Consider the following 24,433-nt stretch of genomic DNA (forward strand, 5'->3'; position numbering starts at 1 on the left):
AATGGTTAGTGGGTGGATTATTTGATAGCCTGTATATAGTGGGATAATAGATCTCAGACACACTCTCAATAGAAAAGTCTGTTATTAAAAATCGCTACCAGCATTAGCTCAAACTGATCTCTATACCTCAGCTTCAAATACATGTAAACTCCCAGTTTTTTTGAAACTGTTCTTTACCAGTTGGAAGCACAAGCCCTTTAGTTGAGCATGTGGATGAAAATTGTCATTGCTTTTAGCCTGGTGCTACACCACGCTTAGTGACTATGAGGACTCCAGGCTCCAAGGTTGTGAATCTTCCATGAGTTATAAAACTGACTTTCAAATTTATAAATAAAAAATGAAACTGGATGAAATTCCTTGAAGCTACCAAAAATGAAGAAAGCAAAAACCCTTTGCCCAGCTGGTGATCATTAAAAAAATGAAATGCAGAAAAGTCACAATGGTGGTAATTTATTGGCTTGCTCTAACAGAAAATTGTTTAACATACCTATAATTCATGCTCCATCTCCATTCTTCCATAAGTCATGGTAATTACTACATATCCCAAAGGGCAAAGAAATACAGAGATCCTCAGTAATAGGCCTTTTGTCTTCTTTTAACAGGACATGCATATTATCAGCACAGATGAGAATCAGGTGTTTGCAGCTGTTCAAGAGTGGAACCAGAATGATACGTATAACCTGTATATCTCAGACACCCGGGGGGTGTACTTCACCCTGGCCTTGGAAAACGTGAAAAGCAGTCGAGGACTGGAGGGGAATATCATCATTGACCTTTATGAGGTATGTAGTAAAAGTCACCCTACAAAGAACAGCAACTGCTTGCTAGTTCAAGCGAGTGTAAATCTCTTACCAGGGTCTTCATTTCTTTTGGGATCAGCCCAGAGGCTTTTACTGGATTTGATGCTCAGCCGACTCATGTGGAATAGACGCAGTGCATTCTGCTATAGGTGTGACAACTGGTTGCTTTCAAGTCAATGACTGGTTAGTTATGTGTCATTTCCAAAAGGAAAAACCATTATCCTTCTCATCCTAATGTGGACATCTGGAGAAGGACTCAAAATACTGTTTTTCCCCTTGAACAGCTAGAGGCACCTGCTCGCAGGTAGGGAATATGGATTCCACCTTTGTGAGCTCTGAGTAGTTTATGAATTATAAGCAAAAGTTTATAGGTGCCATTTGCCCAGAGATAACAGCTGGATAACTTCTACCCTGAATCATCTTCCATTCTCATTCTTCTGCCAGGCATTTCAGCCTTTGCCAACAGCAGTCCATTCAGAGCAGTTGTTCCAGTTCCTGGTTCCTTCAGAGCATTCTGGTTTTGGTGTGTCCTAACTCATTGGATGGAAGATCTGCTGAGGTTCAGGGCTCAGTGCTTTGCCAGCAACAAACAACTAATCGGTAATACTAATAGTAATGGTTGCAGGCTGACTTGGGAAAGTTCTACTGTTACATGGAGAAATGTGTTTGCAGTTACATATAGAAGTTAGGATTATACGTTTATTTTTTTCAGCCAGAATAATGCCTGTTTAATAACATCATAAATGTGTTTATAAAAATCCAGGTAATTTAAGGCAATGAGAGAAAACTCAAAAATAATGCATGGATCAGTATAAAGGACAGGCTTTACATTTTATTTTCACCTAGTTAAATACATTTTCTCGCCTGTGAAAAAAGATGTATTACGTTTTATTTTCACCTAGTTAAATACATTTTCTCGCCTGTGAAAAAAGATGTATTTCTTTATTGTGATGAACCAGCTAAAATAAACATGCATCATCTCCCCTTCCTTGGCATACTCTGTACTCCCCAGCTGTGTATCATAGACTCTTTACTGTTAAATGCTGATATAGATTTTCACAGAGTCATTCAAAGGGCAGTGTCACTCAGGGGGCTTTAAAGTAGAAGGATTTGCATCCTGGCTGTTGCCACGAAGTTGCAGATTTGCAGCAAGTTCCTTCTTTCTGTCTCAGTTTCACAGCTGTGCAACAGAGACCAGACTCAACACAAAATCTTCTTGGGCACATTTTGACAGGAGCGTATTCTGCTGGAATGGGTTTTGCTGACAAAAATCAAAACATTTGGAACAATTGGGTTGATTTTGACAGAATTTGGGAGTGGAAGCAAAGTGAAGAAATCAAGTTTGCAAAACATCAGTGTTTCAGCATATTCAAGATTTCCATCTTTTGTGTAAAAGGAAAAAAAAGACCAACACAAAAAGATCCCACACTGCTTCTGATGTGACCTGCTGTCTCCCATGTTATGGCAATCTGGGGAGGGAGTGGGGCAGACCACATCCCCAGGCTCACAGAGCTCATGTGTGCATCGTGCATGCTGTACCTTCAAGCCCTTGAGAGCCTGTCTGCAAGCTCTCAAGGAAATCCAGAAGTGGGCTGTTTCCTAGGGATTTGCTCTGTGAACATCCTTGTCTTTTTCTTCCAGAGTGAGAGATTGCATGAGGCCTTTCAGCTGTGCAGGCATCATTACGATGTACTTGTAATGCCATTCACAGTCTTCTAAGGCTGGATTGAGATGACTTTATTGCTTTTTCAGAGACCTTCCACTCCTGAGAGTGCTCAGATGGGCCTTACTTTTGGCCTGTTCTTCCGATGTATTTTTTCATCTCTCTCCATTTTTCCTAGGTAGCAGGGATCAAAGGCATATTCCTGGCTAACAGGAAGATAGATGACCAAATCAAGACTTTCATTACCTACAACAAGGGCAGAGACTGGCGTTTGCTGCAGGCACCGGACACCGATCTAAGAGGGGATCCTGTAGTTTGCCAGCTGGTGAGTGGCAGACCTTTTCCAAAGCACAACTGGCTCCTTCAGAGCTGCCTATTTTAGTCACTGGGTTAACAAAACGTTCAGTGAAACTGGGTAGGAGGGATTCTTGCCAGTCAGAGAACTGCAGAGTCCAGGTGCTCCAAAATGGGGCACAGTTTACAGATGAGAACTTCGGGTTGGGCTTACCGCCATAATTCAACAACATTCAGTGAACAGCCATTTTACAGTAGGCTGTAGCCTCTGTGTTTCAAAGGAGTGGTATTTCTCTGAAGTTTCACTTGTTGATCTCTCTCCCTGTGTTTTTTTCTCATGACCTGCTGAGTGTTAATTAAGTTAAGTAGATTTCTTTTTCTATAGCTTCATAGATCTTAAGGGAAAATTCTGACCATCTTTCTTGATGTTTTTTATGGAACTTAAGTCAGAATAAGAAAGTTTCTGTGAAAAAGTACTCTAGATCAGATTGTTGGTAAAAACAAATGCAGACATGCTTGCTTGTAATGCAGTGTTCCTACTTCTCTTGCTCTCAGCTACTTTTACGGTGCTTATTCAGAAAATGAACAATGCTGCTATTTGTAACAGTGCTAAGAGCAGAGGGGTCATTTTCAGAAGGATCAGAGCATCTGTGTGCAGTCGCCAAGGGTTCCTCTGATATTTAACTTGTTGCATATTAAAGCTTCTGCCTTTTGTTTGTTTCCTGTCAACAGCCCTTTTGCTCATTGCACTTACATCTGCAACTCTCAGAGAATCCGTATACTTCAGGAAGCATTTCCAGCAAAGAGACAGCTCCTGGGCTGCTGGTGGCAACAGGTGAGAACATAAGTGCTTCTTACCACTCACCCATTCCTCACTGGGAGCCTGAGAGTATATGAGATGTTTCCTGTTGGTGTAAAAGCTTTCAGCTCTGTTTCAGCAAGTGCTGAGCTAATTCACATTAACTCCCATTTTCTGTGGGCTAGGAGAAGGTATGTGGCCCCTGACTTCAAAAAAGATAATGCGTGTCAGGTATTTGTTGCTCTGCAATAACCCAGATGCAGGTCTAAGCCTACACCTGCAAGGAATCATTACCAGCTGGCATTACTAACTCCTCTCACTTGACATCATTACAACCACTGATGTGGGTGCCTACCCATTTGCTGGAGTTACCATGACTGAGAACAGGGCCTATAATCATGGCTGCACTCCTGGGAGGTATCAATACGTTCCACCTTTTGAGTAGCAAGCACAGAGTTGTCGCAAAGCCTGTTGGGTGAAGCCTGGACTTCATGAGTGCCTGTCTTGTGCATGGCACCTACTTTCAACACCATATTGCTCCAAGACTAGCAGCACTTCATCAACACTGCATGGGGTCATTGTTATTGTGGGTTGTTCTGCAAAATAGTGCTTTGGCAGGTCGCAATGTTTCAATGGTGACCTGCTACAATGCTTCACGGTGGCAATGGCTGACCCACTATAATTAATCTGACAAGCAGTACAGGCCCTGTGTGCCCACAGCATGCAACCTAATCAGGATGGATGGGGCTACCAACCAAACCCAGAGCTCCCACAGCTCTGTGGGAGCTGCTGGGCTGACAAAGTGCTTTCTGAATGGCTGGTGCTATTGAAAGCTGGCCTCTGAAGCATGTAGGCTGTCCTGCCTTTTCACAGGGTGGCTCCTACATACGCTTAAATATATCCAAATAGCTTAACCATTCTTTCTAAGGCTCATTTTATCTCCTTTGTCTTGTTCAGCCTAGCAGTGGCTTGCAAGTGTGTCATGTTAGCATATTGCCTATATGAATTTACACTGTTTCTTCCAGCCATTTCCATTCTCATGTCCTTCTGTGCTTCCATGTGTCTGCCAGACTAAGCCAGAATCTGAGAGACAGGTTGCCTTCATGACATTTATATCTCAACAAGGGAAACACCATGTGATTTCCAGTTCACTGATCCAGGCCAAACGGGGCAAGATAATTTAGTTTAAACCTCCAGATCTTCCTATGCATAGCCAAGTGGAGTCATCACTCCTGGCAGGTCACACTTGCTAGATGGATGCTTAGGAGCAAGCCCTACTCATGATGCTGTGATTGCAGAGCCTTTTTTCTTTAACCTTTCAGGGAGCAAATAGAGGCAGCAGGACAGTGAGATTCTAGGCATTGATCTGAATCGTTAGTAAATGAGGTTCTTTTCAAGCTGCCAGTGCATGGGATGAATGCTTTCCCAGTCTAACAATTAACCTTTAAAAGGCAGAATATAATTTCTGCCTTACTGCTTTGTACAATAAAAAGCTTAACCTGTTGGGAATATACACATCTGTTTCCACTAACCAGTTTCACAACAACAGGAACGTCTCACCATGTTGGCGAATGTGTTCCAGGACAAGCATTGCAACTTATTCTTACAGGCATTGGCTGCTCAAACTCTCTGTGTCTTAGTCTTTGATTTACAGTGGTACATTTCCAGCAATGATGGGAAACTCGGACTCTTGATGTGAGCGCAGAGGTTAGATTCTTGCAAAGGGAAGAATTACGTTTTAGTATCTAACTGTACAACTGCCAAATCCTCTTGACTTGTTTGGGAGTTAGTTACGTTTGGTGGGGTTTGAATCCATGTAGCTGAAAGAAACTAGATGGAGAGAATGAAGAAAATAATGGAACGGGTTTGCACAGAAAAACAGACCGATAGAAGTGATAGCAACAGAATCTCACTTTTTTACTCTCTTTCCTTGCCACAGTCTGGGAATCCCTGTTTGGAAAGTTGGTTTTCCGGTTTTGATATTTAAAATATGGTGATACAAAACTTAGACTTCTGCCTTTAAGTCAGTTTCTAATTCTTGAGGACTTCCACTCATGATAAGACACTGGGCTAAACAGACCTTTGGACTGACACAGTAGATTTATCTTCATGAACCCGGATGTCCCTATAGACTATCCTTCTGCATGGTTGCCTACAGCAGGTTTTTCTTGTACCTTCATCTAAAGCAGTTGGTCATTCTTGCTGGTGTCAGGGAATAAGATTAAGTAGATGGACAGTGTGACATTTCTTACATCCTAAGCACTGATAGAAAAGCCTTTCTTGAATTGTCCTGCCTCTCTGAGCCAGAAATTTTACTTTTTGAAACAGCATTGTCACAACAATGTGGCTAGTTGGATTCCATGATGGTGACAGAGTGTGTCAACCCACATCTGGGTTTTAATTTCTCATTTTCCAGCATTAAATGTCAGAAATTCAATTAACATTTTCATTAGTGTGTTTTTATTATGCTCTTGTTGATGCTACAGATGTGTAAGAGTGCCACCTCTCCCTTTGCTATTTTTGAAGAAAAAATATTAGTTTCCCTTCCTTCCATGGAAGTTACACCTGCTTTAAAAACAGTCTCATTTGGAAGGTATAAGAGTGGCTCACTGGGTAAAGAATTCATGGGCTTTGAATAAAGAAGTCATGGGTTTGACAACAATATGGTGGCTGTGGGCCATTATCACTGGGAGGCCTTCCGATGGAGTATCTGTCAGTGTTACGTCTGCCTGCTTCCTATGGGACAGACATTCACACCACCAGAATCCCACCTAGTACTGATTGAAGGTACTGTTGACAGACCAGCAGAAAAACAATTCCTGGGTGACTGTGGCAGCTTTTCCCTGAGTCACTGGGTGCTTTGGGAAGTAGGGAGGTGAGAACAAATTTATTTAGAACACACCTGCATTGTTCAGTGAACCTGGTGCTTTTTTTTAACTCTGGAAGCAGAAGCAAGATGCTGCCCTCAGGGCAGTGTGGGGAATAAGCTAATAAGGTCTATTCAGAGCATGTGCAAGTTTTTGCAGATATTGGGCATCTCTTTCCTGCAGCTATTGGTGGATGCTCAGAGGTTCCAGAGGGCTGGGGATTTAGTCCAAGTTCATTATTTACTCTGTATTAAGACGTATCACTGTAAGATTTGAGGTTCTCTCTGCCATCTCAGATGAGGGACCTTGGAAAAAACAGTTTCAACCTCTGAGGTAGTGTCTCCAAATGGTGTTCTGCCATGCTTTCTCTATATATGGTTGAGGTCAATGTTTGAGCTTTTCTTTACATTGCTTTGATGTGTGGCATATCCATTCCGTAACACATGGTAAAGGCAGAGTAGTTCCCCCTATAAGGCTGTCAGCAGAACATTTTCCATCATAGTGGAAATTACAAGATTAAAATTAAGAACCGTACCAAGTAACCAGTAAGTTTCAACTCACAATTTGGGACAGCTAGGTCAATGAGAACAATCAACATTGTGTAGAATGATGCTCAGTCTGGTCTCTACCTCTCTGCTGCAAAGTCATTTGACCCACCTGAATTCTCTGAACGGTTTCTGCCCTCAGGTGAGGTTCATACCTAAACAAACAAAATTTCCTTCAAGTGGAACTTATATTTCATTACATCACAGTCCTCATTAATTGCAAATGGTTAGGAAACCTAGGAAGAAGCTTTGTTTATTTGACTGCAGGTTCTGAGACCAGTTATGTGTTTGAGCATTTTGACAGAGTCTTGAGTAGGCTTTCTAGCCCCAAAATCATGGGCTTCAGTGGCCCTGGGTTTCACCTCTGAACTCAGCTGTATGAGTAACTTCCCTGTGGATGTAATTGCATTACCCTTAACAAAGACTGGCAGATCACAGAGATGCAACTCACCAGCCAGAGCACAAAGACTACAAGTTCAGAGAAAAATGTGTATGGAATGAAATATCTGGTAGCCAGGTACAGTAGCCACTATTCTGCTGCCATTCTGATGATTTGTGTGCACTAAATGGGTGTGTGGTTTCATACGCAGTTTTTCAAGTATGTAGGCCCTTGGCTAGAATAAGCCTGCCTTTAGTGGCTTGCAATTGTGGGTGGTGCTATCTGTTGGGAAAATAAGCTGATAATACTGTTTCTCCTCAGTGCCAATTTTCAAATGGCACGGCTCTTGTAAATTAATCTTGCCACCTGACCATGGTGTTGTTTTTAGATGAGAATAGAATCAAGAACAGCAAAGAAGCACTGGTCAGACCAAGTGCTTTTGGTTTCCTGGAAAAATGCAGTTCTGTGTTCATCCATACAAGAATGTCTGACACTTGCTTGTGTTGCAGGCAACATTGGCTCTGAGCTTTCCTACACTGATGTCGGTGTGTTCATCTCTTCTGATGGTGGAAACTCCTGGAGACAGGTATGTTTTGCAGAGCAAAGGAAAGCATGGAGCCTTTTGCTATTGTTCTTCTCCTGAGTCTTCCCTTCCCAGTGGAGTGGAGCACTCATGCAGTACCTGATTTGTTTGCAGATCTTCGAGGAGGAATACAATGTGTGGTTTCTGGACTGGGGAGGAGCACTAGTGGCCATGAAACACACGTCAGTCCCCATCCAGCACATGTGGTAAGGAAACTTGTTACTTTGAGAAGGTTTCCTGATGGCGATAAGCTGACAGTGGTGCTAATATCTCTTGCATCACCTGGTCAACATCTGCTAGTGACTACAAAATGAACAAATGAGATCATTCTTGTCTGCATTTTACCATCATTTGGGTTTTGTTGATTAATATAATGATTATTCTACCATTTTATAAATATAATGTCTATATACATAATCACACACATATATGAATTATTCTTCGCACTAGTCATGTACTATGAGACTTCAGGTGGGGTTTCTTTCCTACAGACACATATATACTGAGTAAGAAGTCATCCTTTGTGCTTCAAGTATTTCTGAAAGGATGTGTCCCTCTCTCCTGCTTTTTGTTTACAGAATTTGGTATTAAACTGGTAAGACAGATAAAGGGAGGGAGAGGAGAAGGCAGTAGGTGTTGATAAGGACAATAGAGATATGTTGATAATGTTGCTGTCTCCTATAGGATTCCACTATCAATTTCCAGAGATACAGTGGTGGCAACTGAATAGAGTTGGGGGTGGAATAGGGCAAAATGGTTTCTCAGTTGAAGATACTGTTTTGCTATAAGTGGGTTATAACAATCTAAGCACTAAAGTTACTGCTCAAAGTTATCCTCTCCTTAGCCTTTGCCTCTCTCACTCCTGCACCAGCTAGGCATTGGAGAGAGGCATTCTGAAATTCAGAACTAACCTTGTTTACAGAAAGTGTGTGTATTAGCATCACCTTCAGTCTCTGGTCTTGAGTGAAAGAGGGGCATGGCTAATGGACTGACCTACCCAGCTTCTAATGTTGTTTAGAAGTGAATTAGTTAGAAATAGCATTGAGAGACAAGTTTTGTTTTCCTGTCTGCAAGATTGAGCCGTCTCTCAGCTTGATGGTGCTAAGCACATGTCTATCTCATGCTCTTCATGCAAAACAGGAAATGTGGCCTTCAGTCAAAAGAAGAAATAGAAAAAGAAAGCAATGGTGTTTGGCAGCAGTGATGAGGTGATTAAGGTCTCCTCTACCTGAGTCATTATTGTACAAAATCCTTCAGTTAAATTACAGTCATTCAGAAGCTGGAGACCTCAAGACGCTCTGCCTCTACCCATCACAAGCTAATGTTCCAGAGAGGTACCTTAAGAACTTTAATGACTACTTTTTCAATATGAAAAGCTTCTGGACTTTATATTCCTGACCTGACAGACAACTCTGAGATGACTGCAACATAGATTTCTATTAAAGTTTGAATATGTTGCATTTGAGTAAATTTCTTTACCACCTGAGCTAAAGAAATGACTGCTTTAGTTTTGGTGTGATAGTGGATTGTTAACCACAGGATGTATTGGCTCATATTCCTAAGGCTTTGTAATTTTTCTAGGATCTTCTTGAGATAGGGGGACCAAGTATTCTGTAAGAGGTCTGTGCCTCCATGTGGCTTTACAAGCAAGTTATTATATGCAAAGTGAGGGTTGCAATCTTTGTCTTGCTTTCTAGTGTTCAGGAAACAGGTTGTTTGTTTTAACATAAGAAAACTTGTTCCAGTCATAACATAATATATGTAGCCGTACTGAGTCAGGGCCAGGGGTTAGTCTAGTCCAGCATCCTCTTGCCGACAGCCTCCATAACTGGATATGTAGAGGAGTGTAGTAATCGAGCTGACCCATAATGATGCTTTCAGCAGACTCCTGCTTTCTGTCTGTGATTAGAATGTGTTGTTGTGTGACTAGAAACATTTGCCTCTGATAGGTAACTCAGTAGTCATGACTATACCTGAAGTGCCCTCAGGAAAGAGGACATCAAGACCATGTCCAAGTCTTAAGACCAAACCAAGTATAAGCCAAAGCAGGAGAAGTGTGTGTTAGCCAAGCATAAATGTCACGAGCAGTAGGTACATCAGGCTGTGGCAAGTTGAGCTCTGGAAGAGTGAAAGGTGAGCCACTTACTGAAAGAGCTGTAAGTCATGTATTAACCATTTATGACTGTATTCTTCAACCCAGGTGCAACTGTTTTAATTGCATCTTACCTTGTGAAGGCTCTTTGGACATGAAAAGTACATTATGTACAAGTGCTTGTACTTAGATGTCGGGAAAGTTTTGGTCACAGGTTGACTTCCCATAGGAGCTGAGAACCCAGTTCACCTTTGTCTGCTTTGCAGAGGTTCATTTCAGATGTTTTCCCTTTCTACTAAATTCCATGAAATGGCATGTGCAGTACTATAAGTGCCCCACCCGCTCTATTAAATGAGTAGTGATTTAGAGCTGTTGTCAATAAGATTCCACAGGTTTCCTCCAAAATTGTACCCTTAGGGACTTTGGAATTTGCTTCATATTGCCTCAGTAGGCACCTGTTTTATGGGCAGGAGTGGAATAGATGAAAGGTTACGCATATACCTATTAGTACTCAGGCTGAGACATTGTACAATAAGTTTCATCCTGGAGAAAAGAGGAACGGATAATTGAAAAGCTGAGAGAACTTTAGCTAAGCTAATGAAGCATGCTGTTCCTCAGAAATTGAAATGCTATTTAGATAGATAAGCATGCAAGCAGAACAGCATACAAATGCACAGGTGTATGGGAAGATACATACATTTAAATAAATAGATTTGGGGCAGATAAGCTTTTTGTATGCTGTTGTCCTCCCAGCTTTCTGTCTTTGGTCTATAGTCAGCTTCCTATTCTGGCAGATGTGCATTGTGAGTCAGGTGAAAGTGTTTTGCTAGGTGCTGTGAGAGGCAGATACTGAGGGAATGGTGACTGCAAGCCTTGGCTTTCCACACTAGAGAGCTGAGGTTGGTGTAACCCATTATTTGTAATACATATTACACTGGCCTCCTAGTCCTTTGGTGGCATCTCAGATAGTGTCCCTGATGCTCCCTACTTGGAGTGGGGAGGATTCAGTTTCCAGCAAGACTCTCTCAGACAAATCCAGGTGCTCAGATGCATGTGCGCACACACACACGCATCCCCCCCAAACTTTCCTCACCTGGAAAATAAGGCAAACTTCTTTTTATGCTCACTTTAAAATGAGAAGTGTTTCCTGCTCTTCAAAGAAGAAGTTTGTGCCATTATTGTCTCTCTGGTAACGTCCATTGAGAGTAATCTGTCAGCTTTCACAGCCCAGGTATCTCGCCGAATTACAGAGAACTCTAATGACCCTGCTGGGAGAGGATCAAATAATTTTACAGCCAATAAACCTTTGTGCTTCTCTGTTTGTTCTTCCTTTACTGTTATAATTTGGAGCTGAAATTCTGGGCTGAAATTGTGCAGGAGCAGTTGTGTGGAGAGTCTGGGGGCAGAAAGAAACTTGGTTGCTTTCATGACGGTTCATGAGCAGCAGCTCTGGGAGCTGGATGCTGACAGTCTACATGTTGCCTGTCTTTCCTGCTGCAGCAGCAGCTGGGTGTGCAGACCCTCCTCCGGCTGCACTATTGTGGGCACAGACTATCAGGGTGATATCAGGGCTGGTAGCTCCCTGACGGCTGGGAAACCAGGAGCTGACCGAGGTCCCTGGGACAGCAGGGAGGGATCTCACAGCCCGCGCCCATCCCATCATCCCAGCCAGGAGCAGGGCAGCACCAGCCCTGGGCATCAGGTACCTCGCTGTAGACAGGGACAGGCTGAGGCCACTCTGGGACATCAGCCCGCGTGTCAGGCCCATGGCCGGGCAGGGCTTTGGCAGAGCTGGAGCCTGGCACTCCTATGGTGTCAGCTGGGCTCCTAGGCCATGGATGGGGTGAGGGGAGGCCATGAGGGAGGCTGGGAAGGGACACTAAGGCATAGGCCACCAGAGTCCTGACCTAGTCTGTCTGCTGGTGTGGTCGGCTAGAGTGTTCGTTCATCTACTCCTTTGTAGTTATCAGAGATAGAGAGGTTGCTGGGGTGTAGCTGAGAGCAGAGTTTGCTAACCCTCCTCTGCTAATCCAAAAGCCGGTTGTACTAACTCTAGACCCTGTCAGCTGGGTTAGGATACACGTGCTCTTTGATAAAAACAGAAAGTAAGGCACACGGTGGTTGTGGGTAGGGACAGATGATCAAAAGCCACTGAATTACCCTGGCTTGTCACTGACAGTGTGAGCGCTCTCAGCCTCTGAGAAGGGAAATGCTTTAATTTTAACCAGTACACAACTTTGTTTTACAACTGTAACAGGCAAAGAGCACAAACTACCACTGACTGTGGCTCAGTTTGGCCTCCTTCCTCCACCTCTCTGTAAAATGGACACCATCTCCGAGATGGCATGCAAAGAACTATTAATAGGGCTAGAGAGATTGTAGCTAATGCCATATGGCATTGATACACGCATGGGTTGAAACATCCAGTGGTGTTGACAGCAATTTTCATGCATTCAGGCCAGGGCTACTTGTGGTCTGAGTGCTGCCTCATGCTAGGTGCTATTGCAGAACCAGAAACAGGACTTGGCAATGCCCCTTGGTCCCTTGAAGTCTGATGTACAGCTGGATCAGGTATATCTATATTTTTATTGCCAGTGTTTATACTCTCTAAGGCTTTGATCTTTCAAAATACACCAAGAGCATGAATTAGTGGGCTGGGAAATGTCAAAGATTGGTGCTTGTCTATAAATCTAGCTGCTGGGAGCTTGCAGACCTTAGCCAACATTTAATTGCTGAAGTTGCTCTAGAGTAAGTCTTTTTATGTGTATAAATCTTGTCTGCTTCTATCCCAGGGTGAGTTTTGATGAGGGAAGATCCTGGAGTAAATACAGTTTCACATCAACACCACTCTTTGTGGATGGATCCCTTGTAGACCCTGGCATAGAGACCCAGATAATGACGTAAGTATAGCAGCTCTTAACTTTTTTCTAAAATGTGTTGGCAGAAGGAATGCATGGAGATCCCCAAGTGCATGGTGAGCCTCATGGTGTGCAGTGCAGCATTGTGTAGCTACACATGTAGTGTTGCATGAAGGTGTGGTGCTGTTTTGTGGTTTTTGCTGATTGTCACAGACCCAGATGGAGTGTCCATGCATCACGTGGCAAACAGATGATGGAGCCAAACTCTTCCCAGTAGTGGCAGCGGGTATAGCAAGGAGAGATGGTCCCAAGCTGTTGCTTGGGAGTTCAGATAGGACAGTAGGAAAATCTGCTTCTTTGGGGGGGTGGTGTAGCCCTGGTCAGGTTACAGAGAAGTTTTGGTATCACCATCCCTAGAAGTTTTCACGCCTTGGCTAGATGAAGCCACATCTGCCCTGATCTATAGTTGGCGACAGTCTGTCTTGGAGTAAGAGCTTGCACTAGTGACATCCAGAGGTCCCTTCTCATAAATACTGCTGAGATTGTGTTCCTTAGATCTGATGGCCCAGGGACTGCAGTGTTCTTCAGAGGCCAGAGATCTGTATGGTTGCACCTAATGTCAGTTCTGTGCTTGTTCCAGCTGTGCAGCTTGACTGTCTTTAGAGATTGCTGCTGGGTATGAATATCCTCAAACCTCGTTGCTTGCTATCTGCATTGTGGGCTGTACATCTGGTTTTAGCTCAAGCTAAAGGTGTTCTCAGTGTGCATACATAGACCTGAGCTCAGAATAACTTTCCTGGCCTGGGGTGTAGTATGCAGATTCACCCATACCATGGAAGGAAGAGCCTGGGCTGGCACTGAAGGTGCTTGGACCTTCCTCCTCCCAAGAGTGCTGAAGCTCTGGGTAAGGCTGGTGGAATTGGTGGAGTAATGTTGGCCCAAGAACAGGCCAGCATCTGAGTTTAACAACCAGGGGAGAGAGGGAATGTTTTAAGTTCAAAGGCATCTTCAAAGAGTCATCTGATCTTTTGCACAAAGCAGATCAGAACACTCTATTCTGGGATTCTGAACAAAGCAAGGACTAGATGCACTGCCTTTGTTGCTTGCAGAGATGCCTTCTTACTTGTATTTTCTCTGAGCTGGCTGGAACAGCTTTCTGAAAAGGATAAGAAAGCAAGGTGGCTAAGATGCCTTAGACTGAGGCGTTCCTGCAAAGCGTATCTGCAGTGGCATGAAGGAGTGCCTTTGGTTAATCACATCAGACACTGCTGCAGCACTCCAACTCAGGGGCAGGAGATATACTATAAATTTCACCTTGCGGTCAGTTTGCTTTTCTTGCTTTCTGCACCTGCACCTGAAGTTCCTGCAGATTTTCACTACTTGCAAAAGAAAAGAGATTCAAGCCCAGTATATTTTCTTCTAGGCTTCAGCCCATCTGCCTACTTATGTAGCAGAAATGCGTAGGTGGATTTCATTGCTGGTGTCACAGGTAGTGACAGACTGAGAGTAGAATGCTGAGTATGCTTGTCACCAGTTTCTGAGGAAGCTTGGATCAGATAACAGTTGTGTGTCTTGGGCATTTCTGCTAGTGATTTGAATTTATTCCAACTGGGTTGCATGATTTATGTTGGTATGCCTTTCAAAAACCAGACCTACATCAGCCTTACACAAACAGAAGAGACTATGTGGTGAGGAGCAGTCTGTACCTGCAGTGGACCTCACATTAGCTGCAAGAAAGGGTCTGGGGGAAAATCCTCGTCTTGCAAAGGGTTATTTGAGCTGGCTTCTTTGCTGTCTATGCCATGACAGATGAAGTGTCTTGGTGCTGTAGGCCTGGGAGGATCAGGAAGGTGTAGCCAACTCCTGCATAGCCCATCTGTATCTCCCATGCTAAAGTGTCCTAGGGAGGCCAGGCTAACTAATTATGGTTAACCTTTACGCCTATAAAGCATAGGAGCTGCAACCTTAAGTTCGTTTCCCAAACAGTGCTGGGGCAGAACAAGGCAGCCTCCATGTCTATGTCACAGACAGCCGTTGAGATTTTTATTGGAGTAGAGGTGGTATCAATTCTGGTAGGGTTGCTGGTTTTTCCTTTACTCCAAACCCATGGCTTGGCTTTGGCTTTTTCTTCCTAAAAGTGGAGTACTTGTTTGTGTAGCAGGATATATCTGTGCATCTGCTGCCTTGCTATCTGCAAATATTGCCCATATTTTTGCAAGGAGAAAAACACAGCAGCATATGATATACCTGTGAGCCTTTTCACAAGACTGCTGTGAGCATCCTGTCGGGAAAATATATGCCAGTCCCCAGCTGAAGATTAGACCCTGCATTCTGTTCACTCTGCGCATTTTTCTCCAAATGCAGCAATAATGTGTCACTTTCTGTGTTGGTTAATATGGTTTTTTTCTATGAAATTCTTTGTGCAATGCGCAATGTGTATCGCTTTCCAACCACACACGCTTGCAGACACACACACACATGCAGAGACAGATCTGAGCTCGAATAAATCTACACATCAGCACCTTCATTGAAATCAATGGAGCTAGTTTCAACTAGCTGTGGATTTAGCCCATTTACTTTATAAATCAATGCAGTTTTCTTTTGAGATGAAAGATGCATTTTAAATCTAAGGTTATTGTTACTTATATCTCTGTAGGCTTTGAATGGAATGGAGAATGTAGGAAGTGAGTTATCTTGCTGAATATTGTGTATCAGCTTTGTGGAGAGCTGACTTTTTCTTTTGAAATCTTCACAGGCATATTATTATTATTATTATTATTATTGCTATTGTTGGTATTGTTTTTATTATTACTGTCATCACTAGCAATTTTTAAAACTATTCTTAATAGTCTGTAAAAGCCATACAAAGAAATTTCACATGATACTTGCCATAAATGTTTAGAGAAATTCCTATCCACAGCGTTAGACGAACTGTGGAGGAAAGAGACCATTTATAAAGCCCTTATGCAAACCATTTCTACGCAGATCACTTAGGTATTTCTCACAATGAGAATTTTAGTGAACTCATCTATAAGGGTACTGTAGGATCATGCTGAGCTTGTGGAAGCTTTGGCTGAGAAGAAATCAATGCATTTCTATTGCTACTGGTCATTCTCTGAACCAAGATAACACATGGTGGTTGGAGTGGAACACACGTGGAATTTGTGTTTGCGGGTGGAAACCCCAATGATTTCAAGACGCTGATGAGAGGAGCACAACGGTTTGGGATCAGCATACCCCATCTGAGGATGGGATCAGTGGGAGCTCTTAGAATAGAAGCAGGGCTGAGGCAGAAAGACCAAGACTGTGCTCATATTTGTGTACCGCCAATCTGGGTAAGTTAGTGGCTTTTAAAAATTTGTCTTTCATCCTGGAAAATGCAAAATATTTCATCTAGAGGTCTCGGCTGATTCCTGTTAGGGAAAATTTCTTCCATTGTTTTGCATCAAAGTCATCTGTGTTCAACTACTTCCGAAAAATAATAATCTGAGGGGAATGTGTATTAAATAGTCATTATACTCCAACTATTATTAACATATTGCATTATTAACAATCTTATCATAATACTATCTTATTAAAATCAGTATATCAGTAGAATGACTGTTACTCCCAACCTTCATTTTGTGGCACATCCTGTGAGTGGGCTCTCTGGGCTGTACGAAGCAGCAACATTTTTAGCACGGAATTTCATACCGCTTCATGGCTGTTATGTGAGCAGTTGCAGTATCTGTCTGTATTGTACGAGCATCCTAGGCTTCTTGCTTTGTGCTGTGTATATGTGTCCTAAGGCAGTCCTAAAGAACTTATCAGTATGGTAAAATCTGTAGATTTGCATGTAGAGGCATTATATGATTCTGAATATTATAGTGTACTTTGAATTGGGAGCTGCTTTTAGTGGGGAATTGGGCAAGATGTCTTGGAGAGGTCTGTTCCAACCTAAATTATTCTATGATTTTGTTATTTCATATGGCTATAAGAGTACAAGACTGAATTATTTCCTTGCAAGCATAGCTGAGTGGGCTCCGCTAAGAATGTAGTTTTGTGACACACAGGGAAGTACCACGAGACTGTGTGAGCTGGTCTAACTTGGAGCTACTGCCTAACCAAGGTGAATCTGCTCTCCCTTCCTCCATTCCTGGCTGATCATCCACTTCTGCAATTCCTTTCACTGTTCTTTTGACAGTCATCTCATCTGACAAGATGGTCAGTTCAGCTCCCTTAGTGTCACAGCACTTCGAGAGATGTGTACCAAAGCACAGGTGTGAGGAAAGCAGCTGTAGAAAACAAAGGGTCCTTTAGGAAAATAACTCAAATGCGTGAGGGCAATGGGTTAGGCACGTTTTTAGGTGACCCAATGAGTACCTAGAAAGCACTAGTCTTTTTGAAATTTACAGTTTTCTAACTTCTGTCCTGTAGCCCTCACTGGTGAATAGTATATCTTTTAATGATTTCACGTTCTAATGGGTCAGATCTAACAGTTCTGTGTTGACAAGCCATAGGCACAACATGTTACTTGCCTGAGGTTGTCCAGCAGGGGAAAGGAATCAGATTGTATTCCCCTTCTAGTTGATTGTGATATATCCAAACAGAAGCAGTATTTGCTCGAGAGAGTTGCTAATCTGTACCATTCAAATCAGAGACAAGATGTTTTTGTGGGTCCAGAGAAGGGCTTTATGTTGTTCCAGCTCTGATTCATAATTATTACCCCTGCCACTTCATCTCCTGTGCTAAGCATCTCTCTAAACCTACATAAAGAGAAATAACTTTTTTGCTTCACAGCCCTGCAGAGCTTTGCTGTCATTTTAGTAGACTCATTATACATGTGTGTGTGCAGACACTCATTTATAGATGGGGTTCATTAAGTTTGTCTGTGCTGATAAATACATATTTATGTAGACACAGCCACGTGTGTGTAAATAAATATATGTGTTTCTATGTATGTATACTTAGTGATCCATATATATCTGTGTATGCATCATTGAGTGTTAACGTTTCCAGTGAGAGGATTTAATACAAGCTGGTCTTCCAACATCGCTGTGACTGCTGCCCTTGGCTGTGTGTATGTTAGAAAACGCTCCTGGTTGTAAATGAATAGGTTATGAGCCCTGGCCCTTTCTAACACCTTCTCGTTTACATGGCCATGCAGCGTTACCAGAGATGAAGTGGGAGCATTTTTTTTCCAGGAGACCCATCAAATTACTGGCAACCCATCACCGGGTGGCAGAAGAGTGGGGCAGAATGAATAAGTAATTGAGAAATGTTGGAAAAGGTAAGACGGAGGCCAGGAGAGGTTTGAGGTGAGAAAGAGAGCATTAAGAATGCAGGCCATACTGAGTCAGACCAGAGGTCCCTCTAGCTCAGTTCCATGCTGCAACAGTGGCAAGTAGAGGATGCTAAAAACATATATTAAAAAAAAAAATATGATTCCCTTGTACACTTTTCTCATTTAAAGAGATTTGCAAATAAGGGACTTTCTTGACCAAATATGGTATTCTTTGTATTTCTAAGGCATTCATGATTTTTCCTAGTTTTTTGAGGTTTTTTTCCCCTAAATCCCTTTAAAAATTTAGCAGTCACATTATCGTGTGGCCAGAAGTTCCATGAGTTAACTCTTATTCTGAAGATCTGACTGACTTGTGGAAGATATCAGCAAAGTAGGTACAGGTATGAAGGCAACGTGGACAGATTCTGATTAGCACTCAGCAGAGATTCAGCAGATTGAGTATGAGAAAGGGGCAACAGCTCCCAGGTCCAAGCTCCCACTGAGTTCAAAATTACATGGGAGCCAAGAGTCATTTTCCTGTCACTTTCTGATAAGGTGATTATCATCTTTCCTCTTTAAGCAAGGCAACATTCACTGCCTTCTGCTCAAGTCTTGCTGTCACATTTAAAAGCTGATACAGGAAAGAAAATTACAAGCTGACACAATGTCCTTGAAAGATTCTGCCCCTTTGCTTAGGGGTAGGGAGATGCGGATCTGCCACCTCTGAGTGGTTGTGCTGAGAAAAGTAAGGCAAAACCAGACAAGTAATAGAAAATAGTGCCTTTGCTGGGATGTGGTCAGAGGAGCTGGCCTTCTCCCTGCTGGGCTAGCCTTCACCCTCCATAGCTGGCACCCGTGCTGGCAATCTCAGCAAATGAGAGAAGAGGTGAGTGGATGGCAGAAACACCAAGAGATTGTTTTTCCTATAAGGAATTGAGGTTTTTGTCCAGCATGTGTAAAGAAAAGACACAGACACAGTGTTCCTCGGTTCCTGTGGCCCAGCAAAGGCCTTCAAACTCTCCTGCCATCAATCTGGTCTCTTTTCACTTCACTGTGTTTGAGAAAAAGATAAAGAAGCCGTCTGAAAAAAAGGCAGATTTTCTTCTGCAACTGCTGCTACTGAGCTCAACAAAGGATTTGATAAAGAGGGAGTCTGGAGGAAAGATTTCACCAGAGGTCTGTAGAAAGATAAATCCAACTTGCAGCTTCCAATGCAGAAAACAACAGAAGGGATCATGTACGGGGGCTGTTGTGTTGAAGGATTCTGAACTCTATCATTATTTACCTTCACTTCTTTTGGGAACGAGAGCTGACCAGCCAGTCTGTCCATACCCTCAGGCTTACCAAAATTCTGTTTTTTTTGCGAGATTGGAGGTCAGATTTCAAAACTTGGTTTATCCAAGTTGCATAGGTACCATTAGATACCTAGAAAGGACTGGCAGGTTTTAACTGTTGTCCCCATTGTGGTTTTATCTCGCATTTCAGTTTTCCTTTCTTTTTATGTTCATTGCAATATCTGTTTGTGGTGCAACCAGCTTTATTATGGATGAATAAAATAAAATCCAATAAAAATCTATGGATTTTACTGCAAGGCTCTGATGTGTCCTTGTGTGAGTTCATTGCACTGTCCTCACTCATGGGGCTGTGCAAACTGCAGTGTGTAAACCTACATAAGGACTCTTCAGAATAGGATCCATGAATTAAAATGAATCTGTGAAAATAATGACTGCACACAGAAAGAAAAGTAAAATTTAGAACTCGATCTGAGAATAAAAATTACAAATATAATTATTAAGTTAGGAAACCAAAATGATTGAGAGGATATTGGCATTTGCTATACTGAGCTGCATTCCTGTATCGTCTGATCTAATTTCAAAACCTTCTGGAAGTAATGAAAGCTGGAACTTTGCGAGAAAATGATCAATCTGCTAATGCCATCAAGTGACTTTACAATGGACAAGAAAATGTGCGTTATAGGAATTCCCATTTTATCCCAGCAGATGATCAGTTTATATCCTGGAGTAAGACAGTTGATTACCCATATCATTATCTTCTTTTGCAAGACTTAAAAACATTATTAACGATCACAGATTAATCAGCGTCACTTCCTCCTCCCATCTCCCTCCCTGCCAGAGGAGTACTCTATTCGTTAGCCTTTGTATTGCTGCATGAATTCACCTAAACAGCCCACAGAGGCACAATATTGATTGTGCTGCTCATACTTGCAATATGAGCCGAGGTCTTTCTGTGGCACCTGAATAGACAAATCAGGTGGTGAGAACATCTGCTTAGAGTAATCTTTCTCAGACAGCATCATGTGATTTATTGGGCCTTAGGAAGAGGATGTCTGTGACCTGAGATATGTTCCCAGCAGTTGTGGCATGTACTCAGAAGATTCCTGGCAGAAGCTGTTACACATGGAGAAGGCTCTGGGCTCTGTGGCATGTATTGTCTATCTTTGATTTTCTGGGGCAAACATTACTCGCATTGGAGTCAAGTGCTATTTATGGACAGTAGACGAAATATTACGCTAAAGAAATCAACATCATTAGTTGTATTCCACGGGTAGGGAAATTGAGGCAGAACAAGAGACATGCCCGTGGTCAGTCACTCAGCAGGCTGTCATGGGGAGAACTTGGCATTAAATCACACCTCCTGAGTCCCAGATGAGTATCCCACTGTGCAGATTTTTCCCATTCCTCAGGGGGAAGGAGATGCTGAGTCATATCTATAACGCTCAGACAAGGTGGATGGAGAGGTAAGCATGTGCAGAGAGGAGGACTAGAAAAAGGTGTCCAGAATGGAGGCTTTTATTCACCGAAGTGAATGAAAAAAGCCCTTACAGAAGGAGCCAGAATGAGCAGCAGGCTGATACATGATTTCTTTTTCCTAAGTAGGACAGGGGTTGCCTGATGACAATACAGTCCAGATATTCTCATCTAGAGGCTAATATGCTTTGTTTCTTGTGCTTTTAAGTAAGGACAGATGGATTATAGGTCCTGTGCTGTCCTCCTGCTAGCAGCTGGGCTGGGCTGTACAAAGCATTCAGGCCTGGTGTGGGGTGCACAGTCAGGGGTAGGGTGCTGTGCACACATACGCTCCTCGGAGTCTTCCACCTTTCCGTTAGAGCAAGCCATGAAATTTTCTGGTGCCCTGATCCCACCAGTCCTCGGGGGACTGAGAAACCATATGGCCTCAGCACCTTTTCAGCTCAGCCTGGCCCTGATGCTGCACGGGGCAGAGGGTGCTATAGCACACCGGCTTTCCTGGGAGCTGGGAAGGCTCAGCTCTGGGTTGGCTGCAGAGTTCACTGTAACAGATTTTTCATCATTGGGCTGCAGTGAGCGGTGGAGAGCAGCTCTCCAGAACAGCCATACTATAGTTTGAGGCATCTCACATAGTTCAGGTAGTGCTAGAAGCCTTTATTCCTAAGGAGAGCTTGTCCTCATTTGATCCTTGTACATGGTTTTCTTGTTTCATGATCCCTTTGACTCAAACCTGTGAAAATTTCCCCAGTATAACTGGTCAGCCACCTCCTCATGCTGTTGCCCAGCCAGGTACAGATCTCATCCCCTCTTCTGAGCCTTCTTCTCTCTGATACCCTGTGCCTGTGCCAGGCAAAGCTTGTCACCCTGATCCACCACAAACTGTCCCTGTCACATGTGTTTGGAGCTTACATCTTCTGAGCAATGGCTTCCAGATTTGTGTTGGTCATCTCTGGTTGGAAATCTGCTGATTCATAGGATGAAAGATTGAAACGACTGAACATGCTGTGTTATCCAGCTTCTGGCAAAGTGGCAGCACCTGCCTCTGTTAGGACTGCAGACTCGTTAGTGGAGGAAACACTCAGATTGCTGATACCTGCCAGTATCTTTTCTAGAAGAGGGAGGCAGCATCATTCAGGTTTCAAAGCTGTCAGAAACTGATTGTCTTTCATGAGTGCTTCGAAGAAGGGAGAGAACACTTCTGAAAAACAGCATTAAAAATTAACTTGCTTTCCCATCCCCCTCCACAGGTGTCTCACGCTCCCTTTCATGTTTCTGGGATTTCTTTTGAAGCAATTGTCATGTAAAGTGGTTTGGGAACATTGGCAATAAATTTTTTAGAGACCAGATTTCAAAAGGTTTGGTTTGTCATTCCATAAGTTCTTATTTTGATAGCACTTTGTATTTAAAAATAAATAAATAAATAAATAATCCCTGTCTCCCCCATTGCCTTGTGCATTATTTGTGCAGCTAATGGAGAAATCGAGCCCAAGCTGTAGGGCTGCTTCGTAATTATACGTTCTGCAGATTACTTACTAATTGCACTTGGCATTACTTGCTAACTAAAAGTTCATGCTGTACCATGTCATTTGCAGTGGTTTTCCTCTTCTGCTGGCACTTTAAAGGAAGTGCCCATTGAGCTGATGAATAATCCCAGGACTGTTTTCCAAAGCTGAGGGAAAAGGGTCTGCCATGATTGTATTGCAGGATTTTTATTGCAAGATTTTGTTTTTTCTCTGTATTCACAGAAACTCTTCCCCTGCCCTGTCCATCCCTCCTGACCTGGAATCTGACAGTCGTCCAGCTTTCCATGACCAGTTCAATATGGATTGCTACTCAGTGAATCTGGCCAACACTTTGAATTTCTCTTCTGTGGAAAATCTCCATGTCATGACATTCAGCTTCACTTGGAGGTGGAAATAAACCACTTCCTTCAGATTTCATCTGCATGAGAAATTTTGTGAAATTCTCGTTTGACCCTTCCCCTTGGGAAACAGAATACAGACCAAGATGTTCTTGAACTAATTTGTCATCATGCAAGCTGCTGTCTGCTCTTGGTATATTCTTGGTAGTTTCACTGCTGCTGTTTTTTCTCCCTCTGAATAGTAGCAGTAGAACAAGGCCTTATATCTGAGATGGTCTACGGGAATTACACTAATTTGCACCAGCTGAAAAGCTAAATCCAAATGGATGGTATATTTTATTTGGAAGAAAATGCATCTCTTCTTTCTAGAAAATTTTTTTCTTACTCTCTTTCTATCCACAGACAGAAGTACAGCAGCCCTGAATCATCACCCTGTTGCCCTCAGGCTACTGTTCCTAGTTAACAGGTCAGCCAAAAGCAACTGAATTAAAAGCTCCAAAGTGACTCTTAAAAACCATATTTATTGTTTAGGAAAAAAATTAGACAGTGTTTTTTGTTGGCAATTGCCTGTGTCATCTTTCATCTTTTATGTTTCTTTTGTTTCCAGTCTCTTGCTCCCTGCATCATCTTGCTAGTCATGAGACAGTAAAACTCTCCCTCTCCCACTCTCCCTAACTGCTGATCTCTGTCTCTTTCAATTAGGTTCTGCTTCCTTGTCTCAGTCCCTTTCCATCCAATTTCCATGTAACCAGTGACCTCCTTTAACGCTAATTCCATCTAAACCCTAATAAAAAACAATTGGGAGGTTACACAGCCCATTTGGTTTTCTCTAAAGTAATGATTTATTTTAATTCATCAGGAAATAGGTCCTCTTACTTCCCATTCATAAAACCTAACCCCACTGGCACAATTTGCAACTGTTCCATTGCTGCTTGTGTGTTTTTGGCCCTAACAGCTCAGCCTGCACATAGGAGCTAGTCTTACTTTACTGCTACTTTCTTACACACAGATGGCTTCAGATTCAGATTTCATAACAGGCCCTCTTTTTGTGTGTGCAATCGTCAGCATTTTCTTTTATTGTCTCAAAAGCTATAAATGTCAACAAGTGATGGAGGTACATTTATGTACCAAGTCCTTCTGTAAGTGTGTGCACTGGGCCAGGATCTCTAGCATAGGCTCACCATTTTCCCAGGTAATGTAGGACCAGGGTAGCCTGGCTAGTGGAGAGAAAAATCCAAACCAAATCAAGGCAGTTATGGAAGTGAGGGAGCCTTGTACAGGGACACAGTCGATTCTCACCTAGACCTAATATGTTTGGCTGGATCTTGGCTCTTTCTGTTAGGCCATCCCCCCACCTCTGGTCTATGTTACCCAGCACTCTGGATCAGAGGAAATGGCAACGATTGGTTTGTGTTGCCTCCATGTATTCATGCCACGTTGATGCTGAACTAATCAGTTCTCCTTTGAGCATGGAGCACTGGGGTATAAAGCACAATAACCAAGAGCAAACCCCAACTCAGATCTGGCTAGGCTTCTTAGCTCCATCTCAGTGCTGGTTGTATAAGTGCAAGAATAGGTCTCACAGAAAAGCTTTATTCTCCAGGCTTGCCAAGAGCCACAGGAATGGAAATGCAGAGCTTAAGACATGTGCAGGCTCTACC

At 42.8% G+C, this 24,433-nt stretch overlaps 1 protein-coding gene across 1 annotated transcript in view; it reads left to right on the forward strand.

The window, feature by feature from the left end:
• Nucleotides 1-24,433, forward strand: part of SORCS3 (sortilin-related VPS10 domain containing receptor 3) — a 224,577-nt gene that overhangs the window by 156,595 nt on the left and 43,549 nt on the right. The window contains exons 10-15 of the mRNA XM_009328454.1: nucleotides 603-782; nucleotides 2,642-2,788; nucleotides 3,490-3,592; nucleotides 7,857-7,933; nucleotides 8,045-8,136; nucleotides 12,815-12,922. Of these exons, the coding sequence (XP_009326729.1) occupies nucleotides 603-782; nucleotides 2,642-2,788; nucleotides 3,490-3,592; nucleotides 7,857-7,933; nucleotides 8,045-8,136; nucleotides 12,815-12,922 (707 nt within the window). The remainder of the gene's footprint in view (nucleotides 1-602; nucleotides 783-2,641; nucleotides 2,789-3,489; nucleotides 3,593-7,856; nucleotides 7,934-8,044; nucleotides 8,137-12,814; nucleotides 12,923-24,433) is intronic.

This window comes from Pygoscelis adeliae, unplaced genomic scaffold, assembly GCF_000699105.1.
Source record: "Pygoscelis adeliae isolate BGI_AS28 unplaced genomic scaffold, ASM69910v1 Scaffold317, whole genome shotgun sequence".
In the NCBI taxonomy this organism is placed as follows: domain Eukaryota; kingdom Metazoa; phylum Chordata; class Aves; order Sphenisciformes; family Spheniscidae; genus Pygoscelis; species Pygoscelis adeliae.